Genomic DNA, 15,520 nt, shown 5'->3' on the forward strand with positions numbered 1-15,520 from the left:
TCACCCCAGCATTTCTCCACCTGCCCCCTGCTTCCTGGGCTCAGTCACTTCTGCTTTCCTGGCTTCCCACTTCCCTCTGTGACCCCCCCATCAGGGTCCTATGCTCCCCACACCAGCACTGAGAAGTGCTGTGTCAGGCCACCCCGGTCCACAGCTCTTCTGCTGCCCAGCGCTGTGAACTGTGGGCTGGAATGTCCTGGGTCCTGTGTGTAAAGTGGGGCTAGTACTTACCTGGGCGCTGTGAGAAGTGCAGGTGTTAACCCACGGGATGTGATTAAAATAGGATTAGTGCCTCATTGTGGTGCTGGGCAGCTTGATTTTCTCCCAAGGGAAAGAGAGTGATGGAAGGTGAGGAAGGGGAGGGGACAGCAGAGCAGAGGGACAACATGGTGACTGTCCTCGACTGTAGCCCACACCCAGGCAGGCAGTGGGGCTGGACGAGGACCCCCCTCCACAGCTTACAGGCCCGTCTCAACACTGCAGTCCTTGAGCTGCGGCCCCTGGCTCACTCACTTCCCCAAATCCAAACCCTGTCATCTTGTTTTCAAGATGACACGTATAATCTGGACCCATGGTGCCAAAGCTGTTCATTTGTCTGCCTTCCTAATGCTTCTCCAAGTAAAACCCTGTGCTCCTGCAAAGGAGCTAGGCCAACTCTTTCCTCCTTGCTTCCTGCTCCCGCTCCTGCAGGTAATGCTGCACTCTGCATCTCTGGCTTCCTGTTATTCTTCAGGGGCTGGAGAGATGGTTCAAAGGGCTGGAGCACGTGCTTTGCATGAAAGAAGCCCGGGTCCACCCCTGGCACTGCATGGTCCCCTGAGCACTGCCAGGGATGACCTCCTGGCACTGACCCTACAGTAGCCCCTAAGCATTGCAGGGTCGGCTCCCCCTGACAAAAATTCTACTCACTCATTCAAGTCCCACACACAGCCCACTTCTAACCATAAATCCTTTCCCAGATTCTATTATCTAAACTAACATCAATTATAAGAGATGCAAACATGGCATAGTTCTGAACTCTTCATTATTAATTATCTCTTAATTATTCTCGGATCCCCTTCCAGAGTATTTTGTTTTATCTTTCCAACTAGGAAATAAACTCTTCGAAAGCAGAGAGCATGTTATACTTCCTGGTGATCCCTCCTGTGTTAGGGGTGCTATTAAACAATATAGATTCATATGGACATAATAACTAGCCAAACTCTAAGTAATTTAAGATATGTGTGAAAGGCTTAAAAGTAATGTAAGTCGGGGCTGGAGTGATAGCACAACGGGTAGGGTGTTTGCCTTGCACGCAACCAACCAGGGTTCAATTCCCCGCATCCCATATAGTCCCCCAAACAACGCCAAGAGAAATTCCTGAGTGCAGAGCCAGGAGTAACCCCTGTGCACTGCCGGGTGTGATCCAAAAAGCAAATAATAATAATAATAATAATAATGATGATGATGATGATGATGATGTAAGTCTCACCTAGGAACTTAAAGAAGTCAATGGTCCTAAAAACTTTGTCACCTCTAATCAGATTTCATGAAATTCATAGTTTCTAAGAAACTGGATTTTGCTTCCTTTTAGAATGTGTGCTGTAGACAGGGGGATAGTTCAGGAATTAGGGGCACACGCTTGGCAAGTGAGGGTCCCCCATTTGATCCCAGTATCATATGACCCCCTTCCAGCACCCTTCAGGATGACCCTGGTGGTCCTGGCTGTTCAGGGCATATGCGGTTACTGTTCCTTGGGCCCTAGCATCATTGAATTGTCATCTGGCTGGTTGAATATTTCCAAGAGTAGCTTCCTGGGCCTCCTGAATAGCAATTCAGAGCTGCACTCTCCCGAAAGAAGGAATGTATGCTGTTATCTCTTATCTTGCACCATCTGTTGTAGCTGGAAGGAAGGCCAAAGCTGGAAATAACTGGTTTGACAAAACAGGTCCTGGACAGTGGATATATTTAATCATTAGAATGATGATAGTCTATAGGACTTATTCTTTTGAAGGGGAGGGCTCTCAAGAGGTGCTTAGGGGACCCTAGTGGACCACTCCCAGGAACTCGAAACCAGCTGGGCCAGAGGTCTAATGCCAGGACCTGAGGGGTAAGCCCCAAGCACTGTCAGGAGTGATCCCTGAGCACAGAGCCCAAATAAGCCCAGAGCACTGCCAGGTGGGGCCCCCAAAGAAAACAAATATCATGCCCAGTTTGAGTTAGAACCTTAGGGAAAGACGAACTGCCTGTGATTATTAGTATAAATGAAACAGGATATTCAATTACTACACAAGAATACAATGAGAAAGAAGATGACACATATTTGTAAACATCGCAGTTATGAGAATCACCAAATGGCTGATACCTTGTTTTCAATCACTGATGTGATCCAGTTGTCGTGCTTGTAAGTATGCACGATGATATTGTCATAGCCATCCATTGCTTTGGCCTCGCCTTTGCTAAGGACAGACTTACAAATGGCCTTCTCAAGCTGCCCACTGCAGGCCTCCATTTGCACAGCTTTCATTCTTGGTTTGGACTTGTCTGCGTATACTTCGATAACAAACGGGCATGCCTATTAGGAAAGAGAGAAGCAAACCTTACTTTAGCCTTAATTCTAAAGTTTTAAAGTTCTAGAACTAGAACTTGAAATAGATGATTAATTATAAGCATGTTTATCATTTGATTTTAAAAAGATGCACTGTTCTTTCCAGCTTCTTTTCCTTTTTGGGTCACACCTCGCAGTGCTCAGGACTTAGTCCTGGTGGGGATAAGGAGAGCACACAGGGTGTCAGGGATCAAACCCAGGTCTGCACCATGCAAGGCAAGCATCCTACCCACGGTACTATTTCTTTGGCTCATCCATCTTGTTTATCACAGGCACTTTTATGAAAGCATGAGATTCTGACTACACTTGATACTACACTTGATCTTAGCCAAAAGGCCAAAATTTTTTTTCTGACTACAGAAAAAAAATTGGTTCAAAGTTAGTGTAAGAACAGAGGCAGGGGAGGGAGTTCGCAGGGCTGGAGCATGTGCTTTGCTGGTGAAAGTCCCAAGGTCCACTGAGCACCAATAGATGTGACTCAATTTGGAAATCAATTTGGAAATGCTCAAAGAGTCTTTTAGAAGAGAATCTCAATTCTTCTCCCACAAATTTCCTCTTTAATTTAGTTACAAATACAGCATGGACTTGCCATATCCTTCATTTTCCTGGGAAGTTTTTTCTCTTGAAGTTTAATATTTTAGCTAATTTGAACCCACTAGAATCAGATCTTTCATAGAAAATTTTATCTAGTCACACAGTCATTCTGGTTTTGCCAGATCTTATCCTTCGGATTCTCCTAATCTGATTATACCTAGTGATTCTTTCCAAGATTGTGATAGGCTAATTATTTTGTTTTTATTTTGTTGCTTTTTGGGTCCCACCTGGCGATGCAGAGGAGTTACTCCTGGCTCATGCACTCAGAAATTACTCCTGGCAGTGCTCGGGGACCATATGGGATGCTGAGAATCAAACCCAGGTCGGCCACGTGCAAGGCAAATGCCCTACCCGCTGTGCTATCACTCCAACCCCCCAACAGGCTAATTATTATAAAGGCCTCCTTGAATGTCTTCATGGATCTATTGTGGTTCTTGTTCTTGTTTCCTATGAAACCGGAACATATGTTTCATGAGTTTGTTTAATTTCAATGTACTCTGTTTAGTATAATGAATTGTTGAAAGTCCTTTACAGTATTTCTAAAATGTCCCTAAAAGATTCAAATATTTCTGTACTATCTACAGTATAGTATATAAGCCGGAGCGATAGCACAGCGGGTAGGGCGTCTGCCTTGCACGCAGCCAACATGGCCGACCCGAGTTCGATTCCTCCGCCCCTCTCGGAGAGCCCGGCAAGCTACCGAGAGTATTCGATATGCCAGACACAGTAACAACAAAGTCTCCAATGGAGACGTTACTGGGCCCGCTCGAGCAAATCGATGATCAACGGGAGGGCCTTTACTCTCTGGTTTACTCCAAATCTTATTCAACGTCTATGCCTATCATATTAAAAGATAATAGTCATAGCTAATATATAAACAAAGCACTCTATGAACTGTCTCAAACACTTTACTAACATTAGTGTAGAAGGACCCTTGTGAAAAAAAAAAGATGAAAAACTCCAGTTCTCATATACATTCCTATTATGCTAAGAAAGCTTTCATTTCATGAGGACAGAACTTTCCTCTAGAAACGAGACTTGAGGAATTCAAGCAGCCATCACTAAGAGATATAATTCCTGGGCTAGGGCAATATCCTAATGAGCTTGAGGAATGGTCTTCAATCTCTTCACAACTGCAGACTGGCACCTGTCCTGCATATGGGCCCATAGTTATGCAGAATAGGTGCTATAACTGTAATAACACTGTGCTTGACCCTGGGTTCTCAACATTTCTCTACATGTGGACCAGCATCCGCCCATGGATTGGTGGCAGAAGCTCACTGGGATACAGCACCTGCTCTGTACGCAGGAGTCCTGGGTGAAAGTCCCTCAAGCACCACTGGGAACAACTCCTGGCCACCGAGCCCAGAGAATCCCTCCAAGAACCATTGCGTGAATCCCCAAAACAAAGGACAAACATAAAAGAGGGGTGAGCAAACGAAAAGTTGGACTAGGCGTAAAGCAAGTACAGTTAGAGGGCGGAGGGCAGCTTGGTGGTGGGGAGGTGTGGCTAAGCGCACTTGGAGACCCTAAATGTTAACACACTATAGCAACTTCAACAACAACAGCAAATCAATTAACCAACAGCAACAAAGAAATACAATCTCTAGTGGGGGGAGAGATCCAAGAGCAGGGCTACAAGCTTGGCAGGTAGGAGCCTTGTGCTCTTGTGCTCAGTCCCTGACCCCACAGGGTCTCCTGAGCAGTGCCACATGTGATCCCAAGAAACAAAACCAAGAAATTACACATAATTTCCTTGATTATACAATTTCCTCACATATCTAAGATACTCAAACTCTTTAGTTTCTGAATTACTTCAATGTTGGTAGTTTCTAACTTTCAACGAGAAACATGCTGTTACACCCAGATTCATTCATTCAGGGATCTGTGAGTCAAACTCAAGACTTGTCAGGAAAACATTCATAGGGAAAATACTAGGTACGTGAACCCCACTGTGAACCCTGAAGATGGCTTCACCTCTGTCAGCTCCAGCGCTTTGTTGTAGCCCATCGAGTGCAGAGTGACCCACAGGTCAGCAGGATCTCCTTGTTGGTCATTGGCCTCCATCAGATTCAGATCCATGAAGCCCTGTTTTGTTAGCTCATTCTTCTTTGTTTCAAAATTCTCTGTCAAAACAACCACAGTGTCTTTCTTAAATAACTCCAAAAGTCATACATTTAACAAAATGTCTCCTATGTATTATTATTAAAAATATTTCAGGTTAACCCCACCCCCCACCTCATTGTTGTTACTGTGTTTGGCATATCGAATACGTCACAGGGAGCTTGCCAGGCTCCCCCACCCCCCACCTCATACTTCCAGAAATCCCCGGCAGCCATGTCCACCCCCCACAGCCACCATGTCCACTCGCTCACCAGTCCTGCTCTTCAGATTCATGACCAAATCTCCGAGGAGATGCCAGCCAAGCTGCTAAAATTCACATACATACCAGTCTCCCTGCTGAAAACTCTGGGGCACCTGGGAGGAGGGTGGCCGAGCCCCCACCCTGCCAAAGTCCTGACAGCTGTACCCACAGTCCCCTGGGGCTGCCACGTCCATGGCCCAACTCCACTGATCCACAAATTATTTTTGCAGAGACACCAAACCATGAAAATGTCAGGCACTTCAGTGTTTAGACTGAGAACTTTGGGGTCTTCTGTGAGTGGGGGGTATCCCCCCCTACTTCGGGAAGCCATGGTAACTCATAGGCCCAGTTCTACAAATCCTGAAGTTTCTAGACCACTTGGCTGCAATATGCCTCTGAATTTGCAATACTGAAATCATAGTAGGGGCACAGCAGATAAGATGGAAAGTAACATAGAAGCTAACTAAACTCAACAAGCACAAACAACATGGAAGGCTAACGTGGCAGCCAACAGCTTATTCATTCCACAGACAACCCTGGAGGCCAGGTAACTGGTGGTGGGACTGGGGTTGGGACATCAACGCCCATAACAAATGTATTATGAACAACTTTTAAAACCACAGTGTTTAAATAAAGTATAAAAAAGAAATCTCAGGGGCTGGAGCGATAGCACAGCAGGTAGGGTGCTTGCCTTGCACACGGCCGGCCCAGTTCGATTCCCAGCATCCCTTATGGTCCTCCGAGCACTGCCAGGAGTAATTCCTACGTGCATTAGCCAGAAGTAACCCCTGTGCATTGCCAGAGGTGACCCCAAAAAAAGCAAAAAAAAAAAAAAAACTCAGGTCAGGGTTGGGAATGTGGTCACGTGGTATAGCACATGTGGTTCATGTGGGAGGCCTTGAGCTCAAACCCGGGCACCTCAAGGCCTCTTGGCACCACTAGGGGTGGCCCCTAAAACAATAATCATAACAACAGAACTCTCTGTGTTTATATAATACCTAATACATCTGTAAGCAGTTATACTAGAATGGATAAGAAAGGTCAAAGAAAGTTGTGAGATCCATTCTAATTTCCCACAATTTACATAAGCACCATCATGATACATGATTTAATTTTTCAACAACATCTGAAGTAAAATCATATAAACATATTCTATAATTGTAAGGAATTATATTCGTTCTAAATTACAACCTACCTGCTTATTTAGAATATACTGACATATTCAAAGAATTAAACTGCTTCATATGTTTGTCACTTAAACTCAGAAGAACTTGGATAAATTTAATGCATCAAACTGTTGATGCTTCAAAAAGGAAGATGTGAAGGGCGACAGACTTTAAGGAAACTGTGATATACTTAATTGTTTCTAATTTTAGTCTTCAGATTCCCTGGTACTTAACAAACTAAGAGAGACAATGGGGAACACTGAAGTACATGAATACCCCCAGCCAATCTAAGTATGTCCATTCCAATATTAATTGTAAGCAAAACTAATATTCATTCATCCATCATTATGGATGGCAGTCTGTTAACTACCCTACATCAAGACATTTTATTTTCTGACTTCTATCTGTACTATGCCCAAGGAAAATGGGTGTTCTCATTTGTGTTGTATTATTGTCAGAAAAACAGCAGAACCTTGATGGTTTAAAACTGTTTAACTGGGAAAGAGTTTAAAATGTTTACTTTTGACAATGACTCATAACTTAAAAGGAGGAAACAGTAAATGTAGATTAAATTTAGAGCATAGAGTAAAGTAGTTACCAAAAAATGGGGCTAAAGCCACTATGCAGTAAAATAGGCTAAAAGGATACTATATTATAAATATAGAGACTATCAGAAAGTTCTATCTAGATACAGTCTAGACTATCAGTAATGAGCCTACTTTTTTTTTTTTTTTGCTTTTTGGGTCACACCTGGCGATGCACAGGGGTTACTCCTGGCTCTACACTCAGGAGTTACTCCTGGCGGTGCTCAGGGGACCATATGGGATGCTGGGAATTGAACCTGGGTCGGCCACAAGCAAGGCAAACACGCTACCTGTTGTGCTATCTCTCCAGCCCCAGTAATGAGCCTACTTTTAAAGCTTAAGGGTCTCAACCCTCCAGGGGCCAGAGAGACAATACAATGGGCAGCGCACATGCCTTGCATGCAGCCAGCCTGGGTTCAATCCCCAGCACCCCATGCGATTCCCCTGAGGCCTTCCAGGAGGGATCCCTGAGTGCACAGCCAGAAGTAAGCCCTGAACACCACCTGGTGTGGCCCAAACCAAACAAGATCCTCAACCCTTCAATCTTTTTAACTTTGTGTATGTGTATGTGTGCATATGCGTGGTGCCAGGATTGAACCCAGGCACCACTAGGTAATAATACACTACAAACAAACATCCCCTTTAGTAATATTATTAATGTTGGCAGAGAAGGATTTCCCTCCAAATAATTCCTTAAACCTAGTATTATTGGGATTCTTTGTAGCATGGTGGTTAAGGGCCTGAAATTTACTTCCTGAGTTTGAGACCAGCTGTAAAATGTTCATGCTGGGAAATCTTGGTCAAGTGACAATTTCTTAGATTCACTGCTCTTCTCTGGAGAACAATAATCATATGGACCTCAGAGAGCCGTGCAAACGTGCTTCTACTCAGCATATGGAAATTCCCCCCAAAAATACTATCAACTCTAGCATTTAATTAAATTATTAAACTGGAATTTTATTTAATATAACATTCTCTTAAGAAAATTATATGGGTCAGAGTGATATTACAGCAGGTCAGACACACGCTTTGCACACGGCCGACACAGTGATAGCACAGCAGGTAGAGCGTTTGCCTTGCATGCGGCTGACCCTCTCAGAGGGGTTCGATTCCTCCGCCCCTCTCAGAAAGCCCAGCAAGATACTGAGAGTATCCCGCCCACACAGCCAGGCTCTGACAAGCTCCCCATGGCATATTCGATATGCTAAAAACAGTAACAACAAGTCTCACAATGAAGACGTCATGGTACCCACTCGAGCAAATTGATGAACAATGTCCATTGGAGATGTTACTGGGCCCGCTCGAGCAAATCGATGAACAACGGGAGGACAGTGACAGACAGTGATGGTGGGACAGTGCTACAGCGCTACAGGACCCAGATTCAATCCCTAGCCCCACCAGGAGAGATTCCTGTGCATAGAACCAGGAGTAAACCTGAGCACTGCCGGGTGTGGCCCAAAAAAAGAAAAAAGAAAAGAAAAATTCTAATTATGATTTACTCTTATGGAATATAATCTAGTGCCAACAAATACTCAAATATGATTCTTTGATAAAGGTAAAGGCCCTCCCGTTGATCGTCGATTTGCTCGAGCGGGCCCAGTAACGTCTCCATTGGAGACTTTGTTGTTACTGTGTCTGGCATATCGAATACTCTTGGTGATAAAATGATTCATATAATTAAAATTATATCAATACATGACATCTTCCTAAAATTATATTATCAGTTTATTAGAAATCAATATACAATAGAGATAGGAGAGAGAGTACAGAGGTAAGGTGCTTGCTGTACATACGTCTGACCTTTGTTCAATCCCTGGCACCTTTGGTTCCCTTAAACACTGCTAGGCATGATCCTTGAGCACAGAGCCAGGATTAAGACCTGAGTACTGCCAGGTGTGGCACAAACCATTACCCCCCAATTTTTCTTCAAAAGAAGAGATTTAGATATATATTTTAAATATATTCTCTAGGGATGAAGTGATAGTACAGCAGTTAGGGCATTTGCCTTGCATGCAGCCAACCTGGATTCAATCCCCAGCATCCCATATGGTCCCCCAAGCACTACCAGGAGTAATTCCTGAGTGCAGAGCCAGGAATAACCCTTGAGCATCGCTGGGTGTGACCCCAAAAAAGAATATATATATATATCTTTTCCCATCTTTGGATGAACAGACATGCTGTTCTGATGGGTCATGCTCAGGGCGTGTTAAAAAGCAGATTAGCATGATCCTAGCACAAGCCTAGGACTCAGTCTCACTCCTGAGCACACTCTGGCCTCTTCAAATATCTCTTGTTCATAGTCATGGTTAGCCCTGATTCTTGATTCACCCTTTGCTCTTCCAGCCTGTGGTTCCAGCACACACATCCCACCATCTCCCTGACTTTACCAGCTTTGCTTCATTCTCAGGAATTTCCATTCCCCTTCTTGGTATTTCCTGGCTTCCATACCTCCATGGATCACTTAATCACTTAACTTCCCGTTAGTCGTCGATTTGCTCGAGCGGGCGCCAGTAACGTCTCCATTTGTCCTGTCGCGTGCTAGTGTAGCCCAATGGCATCTCTTCGCTCCAGGAACATGGAGGGCCTCAAACCGATCGTTCATGATCTTGACAAAGAAGTCTGACCATCTGGTAGGTGGGCGGCCACGCGGTCTCTTGACATCCCGTGGAATCCAATCAGTAACAGCTCTAGTCCAACGGTCGTCTTTAAATCTCATTACGTGACCAGCCCATCTGATTTTCGACACCTTGGCATATGAGACAGCGTCCCTGATCCTTGATCGTCGACGGATGTCAGAACTCCGGATTCGTTCTCTCATTTGAGTGAAACGTGTTATTCCAAGCATAGCTCTTTCTATTCTTCTTTGGGAGACCTGAATGGCGTTCTCATCTTGATTGCGTAGGGCCCAGGTCTCTGAGGCATATGTTAATGCAGGAAGAACAGTGGAATCAAAGAGATGTGCCCGGAGCCGGAGGTTCTTCGTCCTCTTAGCTATTTCTTCGACGTTCTTGAAGGCGTTCCAAGCCGCTCTCTTCCTCCTGCGCAGCTCGGGTGCCAGGTCATTTGTCATGTTGACCTCTCGACCTAGGTACACATAGCTGTTGCATTCGGAGATGGTCGTTCCATTGAGAGCGAATGGGGCGTCAGGAACAAGGCTGTTTCTCATAAACATTGTCTTCGTAAGATTCAGCTGTAGTCCTACCTTTCCACACTCACGGTCAAAGTCGGCCAGCATTTGTGCTGCTTGGCTAATGTTTGATGTTATTAGAACGATGTCATCAGCGAAGCGGAGGTGGTGTAGTTGCCAACCATCTTTCTTCACTCCCATTCCTTCCCATTCCAGTCGTCGCATGACGTTCTCGAGGGTGGCACTGAAGAGTTTCGGTGAAATGGCATCGCCCTGCCGAACCCCTCTCTTGACATGGATGATCACTTCTTTGTAGAATGGTGAGATCCTGGTAGTGAATCCGCAATACAGCTCACGGAGGATCCTGATGTATTGGGCTTGAATGCCCTGATTGGCTAGGGCTTCAATGACCGCTTCCGTCTCAACAGAATCAAAGGCCTTCTTTAAATCAATGAACGTTAAGCAGAGCGGCATCTTGAACTCCCGAGAAACCTCAATGAGCTTGGTTACCGTGTGGATATGGTTTAACCTCCATGGATAAACTTTTAAAATTCTACTCCAATGCAAAGAACAAAAGAAAGCAAAAAAGTAAAAACAAACCAAAAGAAAAAAAAACAACTCTAAACAATTCTTATGTATAAGCAACTTCCTGGAAACCACTTTTAGTAAAACCTCAGCTCTTTGCTGCCATCACCTGGCCACAGTTTGGGACTTTTGGCCCACTGGGATCAAGAGCCAGGACAATGAGGGAGTTTCTATCCTAAACTACCAAGAACATCGCTGGAGGGGCCCAGAAGATGACTTGATGGCTTAGAGCGTTCAAACCTCAGTGACCCTACACGCTTTGAGGCAATCTTGCCAGCTGTTGGAGATGCCCAGTAAGAAAAATCCAAAGGATGGTTCAGAGCCCCGGAAAGCACGCAAGGCAAGTGTGGTCTTGAGCATAATTCCCAGAGCCGCACCTAAGCAGAGGAGATGTTGAGCATCCTGGAGGGACTCTGACCCGCCATGGCTTGGGAGTTCCATGTGTGGGGGGGGTGCGGGGGGAAGCTGCGAATCAAACATGAGTACCCCGTCTTTTCTTTCAATGTGAGCTCTCCTTCGATAATCACAGTGGGTTTTACTGATGTAAAACCTTCCCTTCTGTGGTGTTTCTGATGCTGGATGGTGACAGGGCTTGAGGACGCTCACTGAGCCACGCTCATTCGTGGGAGGCTCGAGCACAAGAGGGCTGTGCTGCTGGCCAGTGGATAGCCCCTCGGCTGTGATGCTCACACAGTAGGGCTGCAGAGGTTCTCCACACACTTGATTGTGGTGTCGGGGATCCTACACAGTGGACAGGCTGGGTATGGAGGGCAGTGCCAGGTCTACAAGCCATGGGTCTATAGGGCAGGCAACACTGCTGAATACTGAGCTGGTCCCAGACCCGTCAACTGTCATTTTATTCCACCTGTTATTTAAGGGAAGGGCAACTCTGGTGATGCTCAGAGGCTACTCCTGGCTCTGTGTTCAGAGCTTGTTCTCTGCAGTGCTCAAGAAACCAGGTGGTGCTGAGATCAAACAGGTTGGCAGCCTGCAAGGTAAGTACCTTAACCCCTGTATGGTCTCTCTGGCGTGCAATTAACCACCTCCCCCCCCCCCAAAAAAATGCTTGCGATTAGTCGCTTTTCCTGGCCCTCCCCTGGCTGCTGTGATGACCAGAGGTGGCTCACATACTTGGGTGCTGTGCTCTCCGTGGCTGCTACCTGGTTCAGATAGTGCTGGCTGGGAGCTGAGCTGGTTACTTTTGTCGTGACCCAGCTGCGGTCCCCCAGCTGAGGAGCCCCCGAGGGAGTGCATGACAGCAGAGATGAGCTCCCAATAGGAGAGCTGCTGGGATTGCACTTGGCAAGTGTGGATGGGGCCAGGCATCGAACTTGCAACCTCACCCTTTCCCGGGAAGGCCTTCCTGGCCCTGGGGCAGCCCTGGGCTGCCAATTGTTCAGTTTTATGTTCTGGAAACAATGCTGTGGTGTTTAAACTACCATGATTGATATAATAATACCCCCTGGAGAAATATGGCATTTAGGTGATTTTCCTTTTCAGCTTTATTCTTTTTTTTAAATTTCGTTTCTGTGGGGGACCTCCCCTGCAATGCTCAGGGAGCCTGAGGGCCATGCCTGGCATTCCCTGGCTCGCTGTCAGGCTGATGGTCATGCTGGGGCCCATGAGGCCCACCCTGACTGGGCTCGTGGCCCACCAGGCTCACAGTGAGAGGCTCTGTGGGTCTGCAGAGCTATACCCAGGGATGCTCGGGGGACCACATGGTGCCGAGGATGAAAGTCAGGGCAGAGTGCATGCAAAGGAAGCGTTCCAGCCTCTGAGCTCCCTCCCATGCCTGCCAACTTGGTTTAAATAAATTCATGCAGGCCTCAGGGCCTCCAGTATTTTTTTTCTTTTTGGGGTCACACCCAGAGATGCACAGGGGTTACTCCTGGCTCGTGCACTCAGGAATTACTCCTGGCAGTGTTCAGGGGACCATATGGGATGCTGGGAATCAAACCTGGGTTAGCTGCATGTAAGGCAAATGCCCTCCCCGCTGTGCTATAACTCCAGCCCCAGGGTCCCCAGTATTGACCTCGCCCAAAAATAACTTAAACACCGTCCCCAGAGAGACAGGTCAGGCGCATGAGAGGGGAAGACTCTGCTGCAGTGGCCTCTGCTTCTTTCCTCATCCTGTCTTTGGCCACCATCTTATCATGCTCACAGCCACGCAACCCTCCTCGGCTCCAGGAGCCTTGGCGCCGGGGATCAGGTGGACTAGGCCGCAGTTGCACTGAGCGGGTGTCCCACCGGCCCCAGGGAGCTGCAGGCTGGGGCCACGCACTACTCCTCGGGGGGTCTGGATTCAGTGGCAAATTCCTCTCGGGGTTGATTCGAGGTTGTGTGGCTCAGTGGGTACTGGCTGGGCAGCAGCTGTGCGAATGCCCGGGGGCTGTGGCCGGGATGTCTGGGGCTTGCTGTCTGGAGCTTGGGTGCCCACGCATGGGTGGAAGAGCGTGGACGGGGCTCTGGAATAGGGAGGCAGGCAAGGGCTGGGCCCATGGGAGTCAGGTGGGGGCCAGGCCACTCGGGTGAGCAGGGTAAGCAGGGTGCCTGCGAGTGAGCAAGGTCCTCCTCGCTGGGACAAAGCTGCCGTGCTGATGGCTTGGTGGTCAGGCCATGGCCTCTGCCTGCGTACACCGGCAGAGTGACAGGGTGTCAGGCAGGGCTGCAGCCGGCCAGAGCTTTCCTGGCAGCTGCTGTGCTGCCATGCAGAGACGTGGGCAGGCCTCTCTTCCCTCTGCTGCCCTAAGTGCTGCCCTCCCCATGCCACATTTTCCTTCTTAAAGATGGAAGTGGGCCTGGGCCCAGGGACAGCTCCGTGGCCAAGCACCTGCCCTGCACCTGCGAGCCGATGAGTCCACAGGTGCCAGGAATAATCTCGGTGGGATCCCGGTGTGCACAGCAGCGAAGGGGGGGGGCCTCGGCAAGCACTGCCACCCATCACATCAGAGCTTCTCCACCAACATGGGTGACACGCAGAGAGCACGTGTGTGACCGTGCAGGCACATGTGAGCCCGGTTCATCAGAGCAAGTGCAGCAAGAGGGAAGGGAGGAAACGGATGGAAGGCCGAGAAAGCAGCATCTACCTCTGCACACGGCCCAGGCGTCCTCATCACACTTCTCACCGCTTGTTCTCAGTTCGAAAAAATTGTATTCTTCAAGGCTGAGAAGACCATTCCCATCTAAATCCATAATATCAAATATATCTGATAAAGCTGACCTAGAGCGATAAAAAAAAATTAGCAAATTATTGTTTGTCTCTAAGGAACTAGATGGAAGAAGAACGTTTCTACAAGAAAACTTTTCAAAAGAAAATAAAGGTAGTAAATGATTTCTGTGCACTACAGAGGTCATGGATCCAGACATATTTTTTTAAAGTCATATGTAAGATAAAACAAGCCTCTAAACCAAGCCCAGCAGCTCAGCACGTGACGGAAGCTCAGGAAAAACAGCCTCCCTCAACTGCCCTGCCGCCAGACTCTGCCACCACGGGCATGGCAGAACTATGAGGGCTTGAATTTCAGACCTGCCAACTGCCTCAGCTAACAGCACAAGGAGCAGGATCTATCGCAAGGACAAAGTCTCTGGGGGAAGGAACTGGTTGTGTGACTAACAATGACTCGCCAAATATGTGGACCCCAGAATCCAAGAGAGGCTGCAGAGCCATGAGAGGACAGGGCCTAGGAAATCGGCTGAGTTTAGGGCCGAGGGTCTGGAGATGGGGGCAGACTGGCCCGAGAACAACAGAGTCAGGCTTTCAACTCACACATGCTCAGTTTAGATATCAGAGTTCCAACCTATGGCTAAATAAATGAAACTGGGGCTGATACCACAGTGGGTAGGGCATTTGCCTTGCATGCGACCAACCCGGGTTCGATTCCCAGCATCCCATATGGTCCTCCAAGCACCGCTAGGAGTAATTCCTGAGTACAGAGCCAGGAGTAATCCCTGTGCATCACCAGGTATGACCCAGAAGAAACAAAAAACAAAAAACAAACAAACAAACAAAGAAATGAAACTTACCTAAACTCCTTTGTGAGAAATAATTCCCCAGTGTCATCTCTACCTACGAGCTGGGCTTCTTCTGCTATGGGCTTGACGTCTCTCCTCAGCCTACAGCCAGTTGTGGAAGGAATTAACCAGTAAATTCCAGGCCCTAGTTCACCAGTCCACCCAAACACCTTTTCTCAAAAAAGGAAGAAAGAAAGAAAATTAAACAAAATGAGATTTTATGTCTTTGATATTTTTCTAAAACAGTAAAGATATTCTTAATCAATACCCTCCACTACGGTTCTATCATTCTTTATAGGCTTCACAATCTTTTTTTAAAGTAAAGCCTTAGCGTAAAACCATTAGATTTTAATATAAATATCATATATAAATTTATATGATATATCTATTTAAAACAACCGCCTGAACAATACAAGAAAGAGATGACAGGACTTTAGAATCTTCCCCCAATAATCTTAAAAAATTTTTGTAATTATAATTATAATTTTCTGGTAACAGTTT

At 46.8% G+C, this 15,520-nt stretch overlaps 1 protein-coding gene across 3 annotated transcripts in view; it reads right to left on the bottom strand.

Moving 5' to 3' along the window:
* The window catches only part of EFCAB7 (EF-hand calcium binding domain 7), a 48,103-nt gene that overhangs the window by 2,391 nt on the left and 30,192 nt on the right, over positions 1 to 15,520 (bottom strand). For all 3 annotated transcript variants that reach the window (XM_056122256.1, XM_056122258.1, XM_056122257.1), the window contains 4 exons: positions 15,032 to 15,189; positions 14,095 to 14,228; positions 5,159 to 5,307; positions 2,345 to 2,554 (listed from right to left, as the gene is read on the bottom strand). In XM_056122256.1, coding sequence (XP_055978231.1) covers positions 2,345 to 2,554; positions 5,159 to 5,307; positions 14,095 to 14,228; positions 15,032 to 15,189 — 651 coding nt within the window. The remainder of the gene's footprint in view (positions 1 to 2,344; positions 2,555 to 5,158; positions 5,308 to 14,094; positions 14,229 to 15,031; positions 15,190 to 15,520) is intronic.

Source organism: Sorex fumeus, unplaced genomic scaffold, assembly GCF_029834395.1.
Source record: "Sorex fumeus unplaced genomic scaffold, SorFum_2.1 ptg000045l, whole genome shotgun sequence".
NCBI classification, from domain to species: domain Eukaryota; kingdom Metazoa; phylum Chordata; class Mammalia; order Eulipotyphla; family Soricidae; genus Sorex; species Sorex fumeus.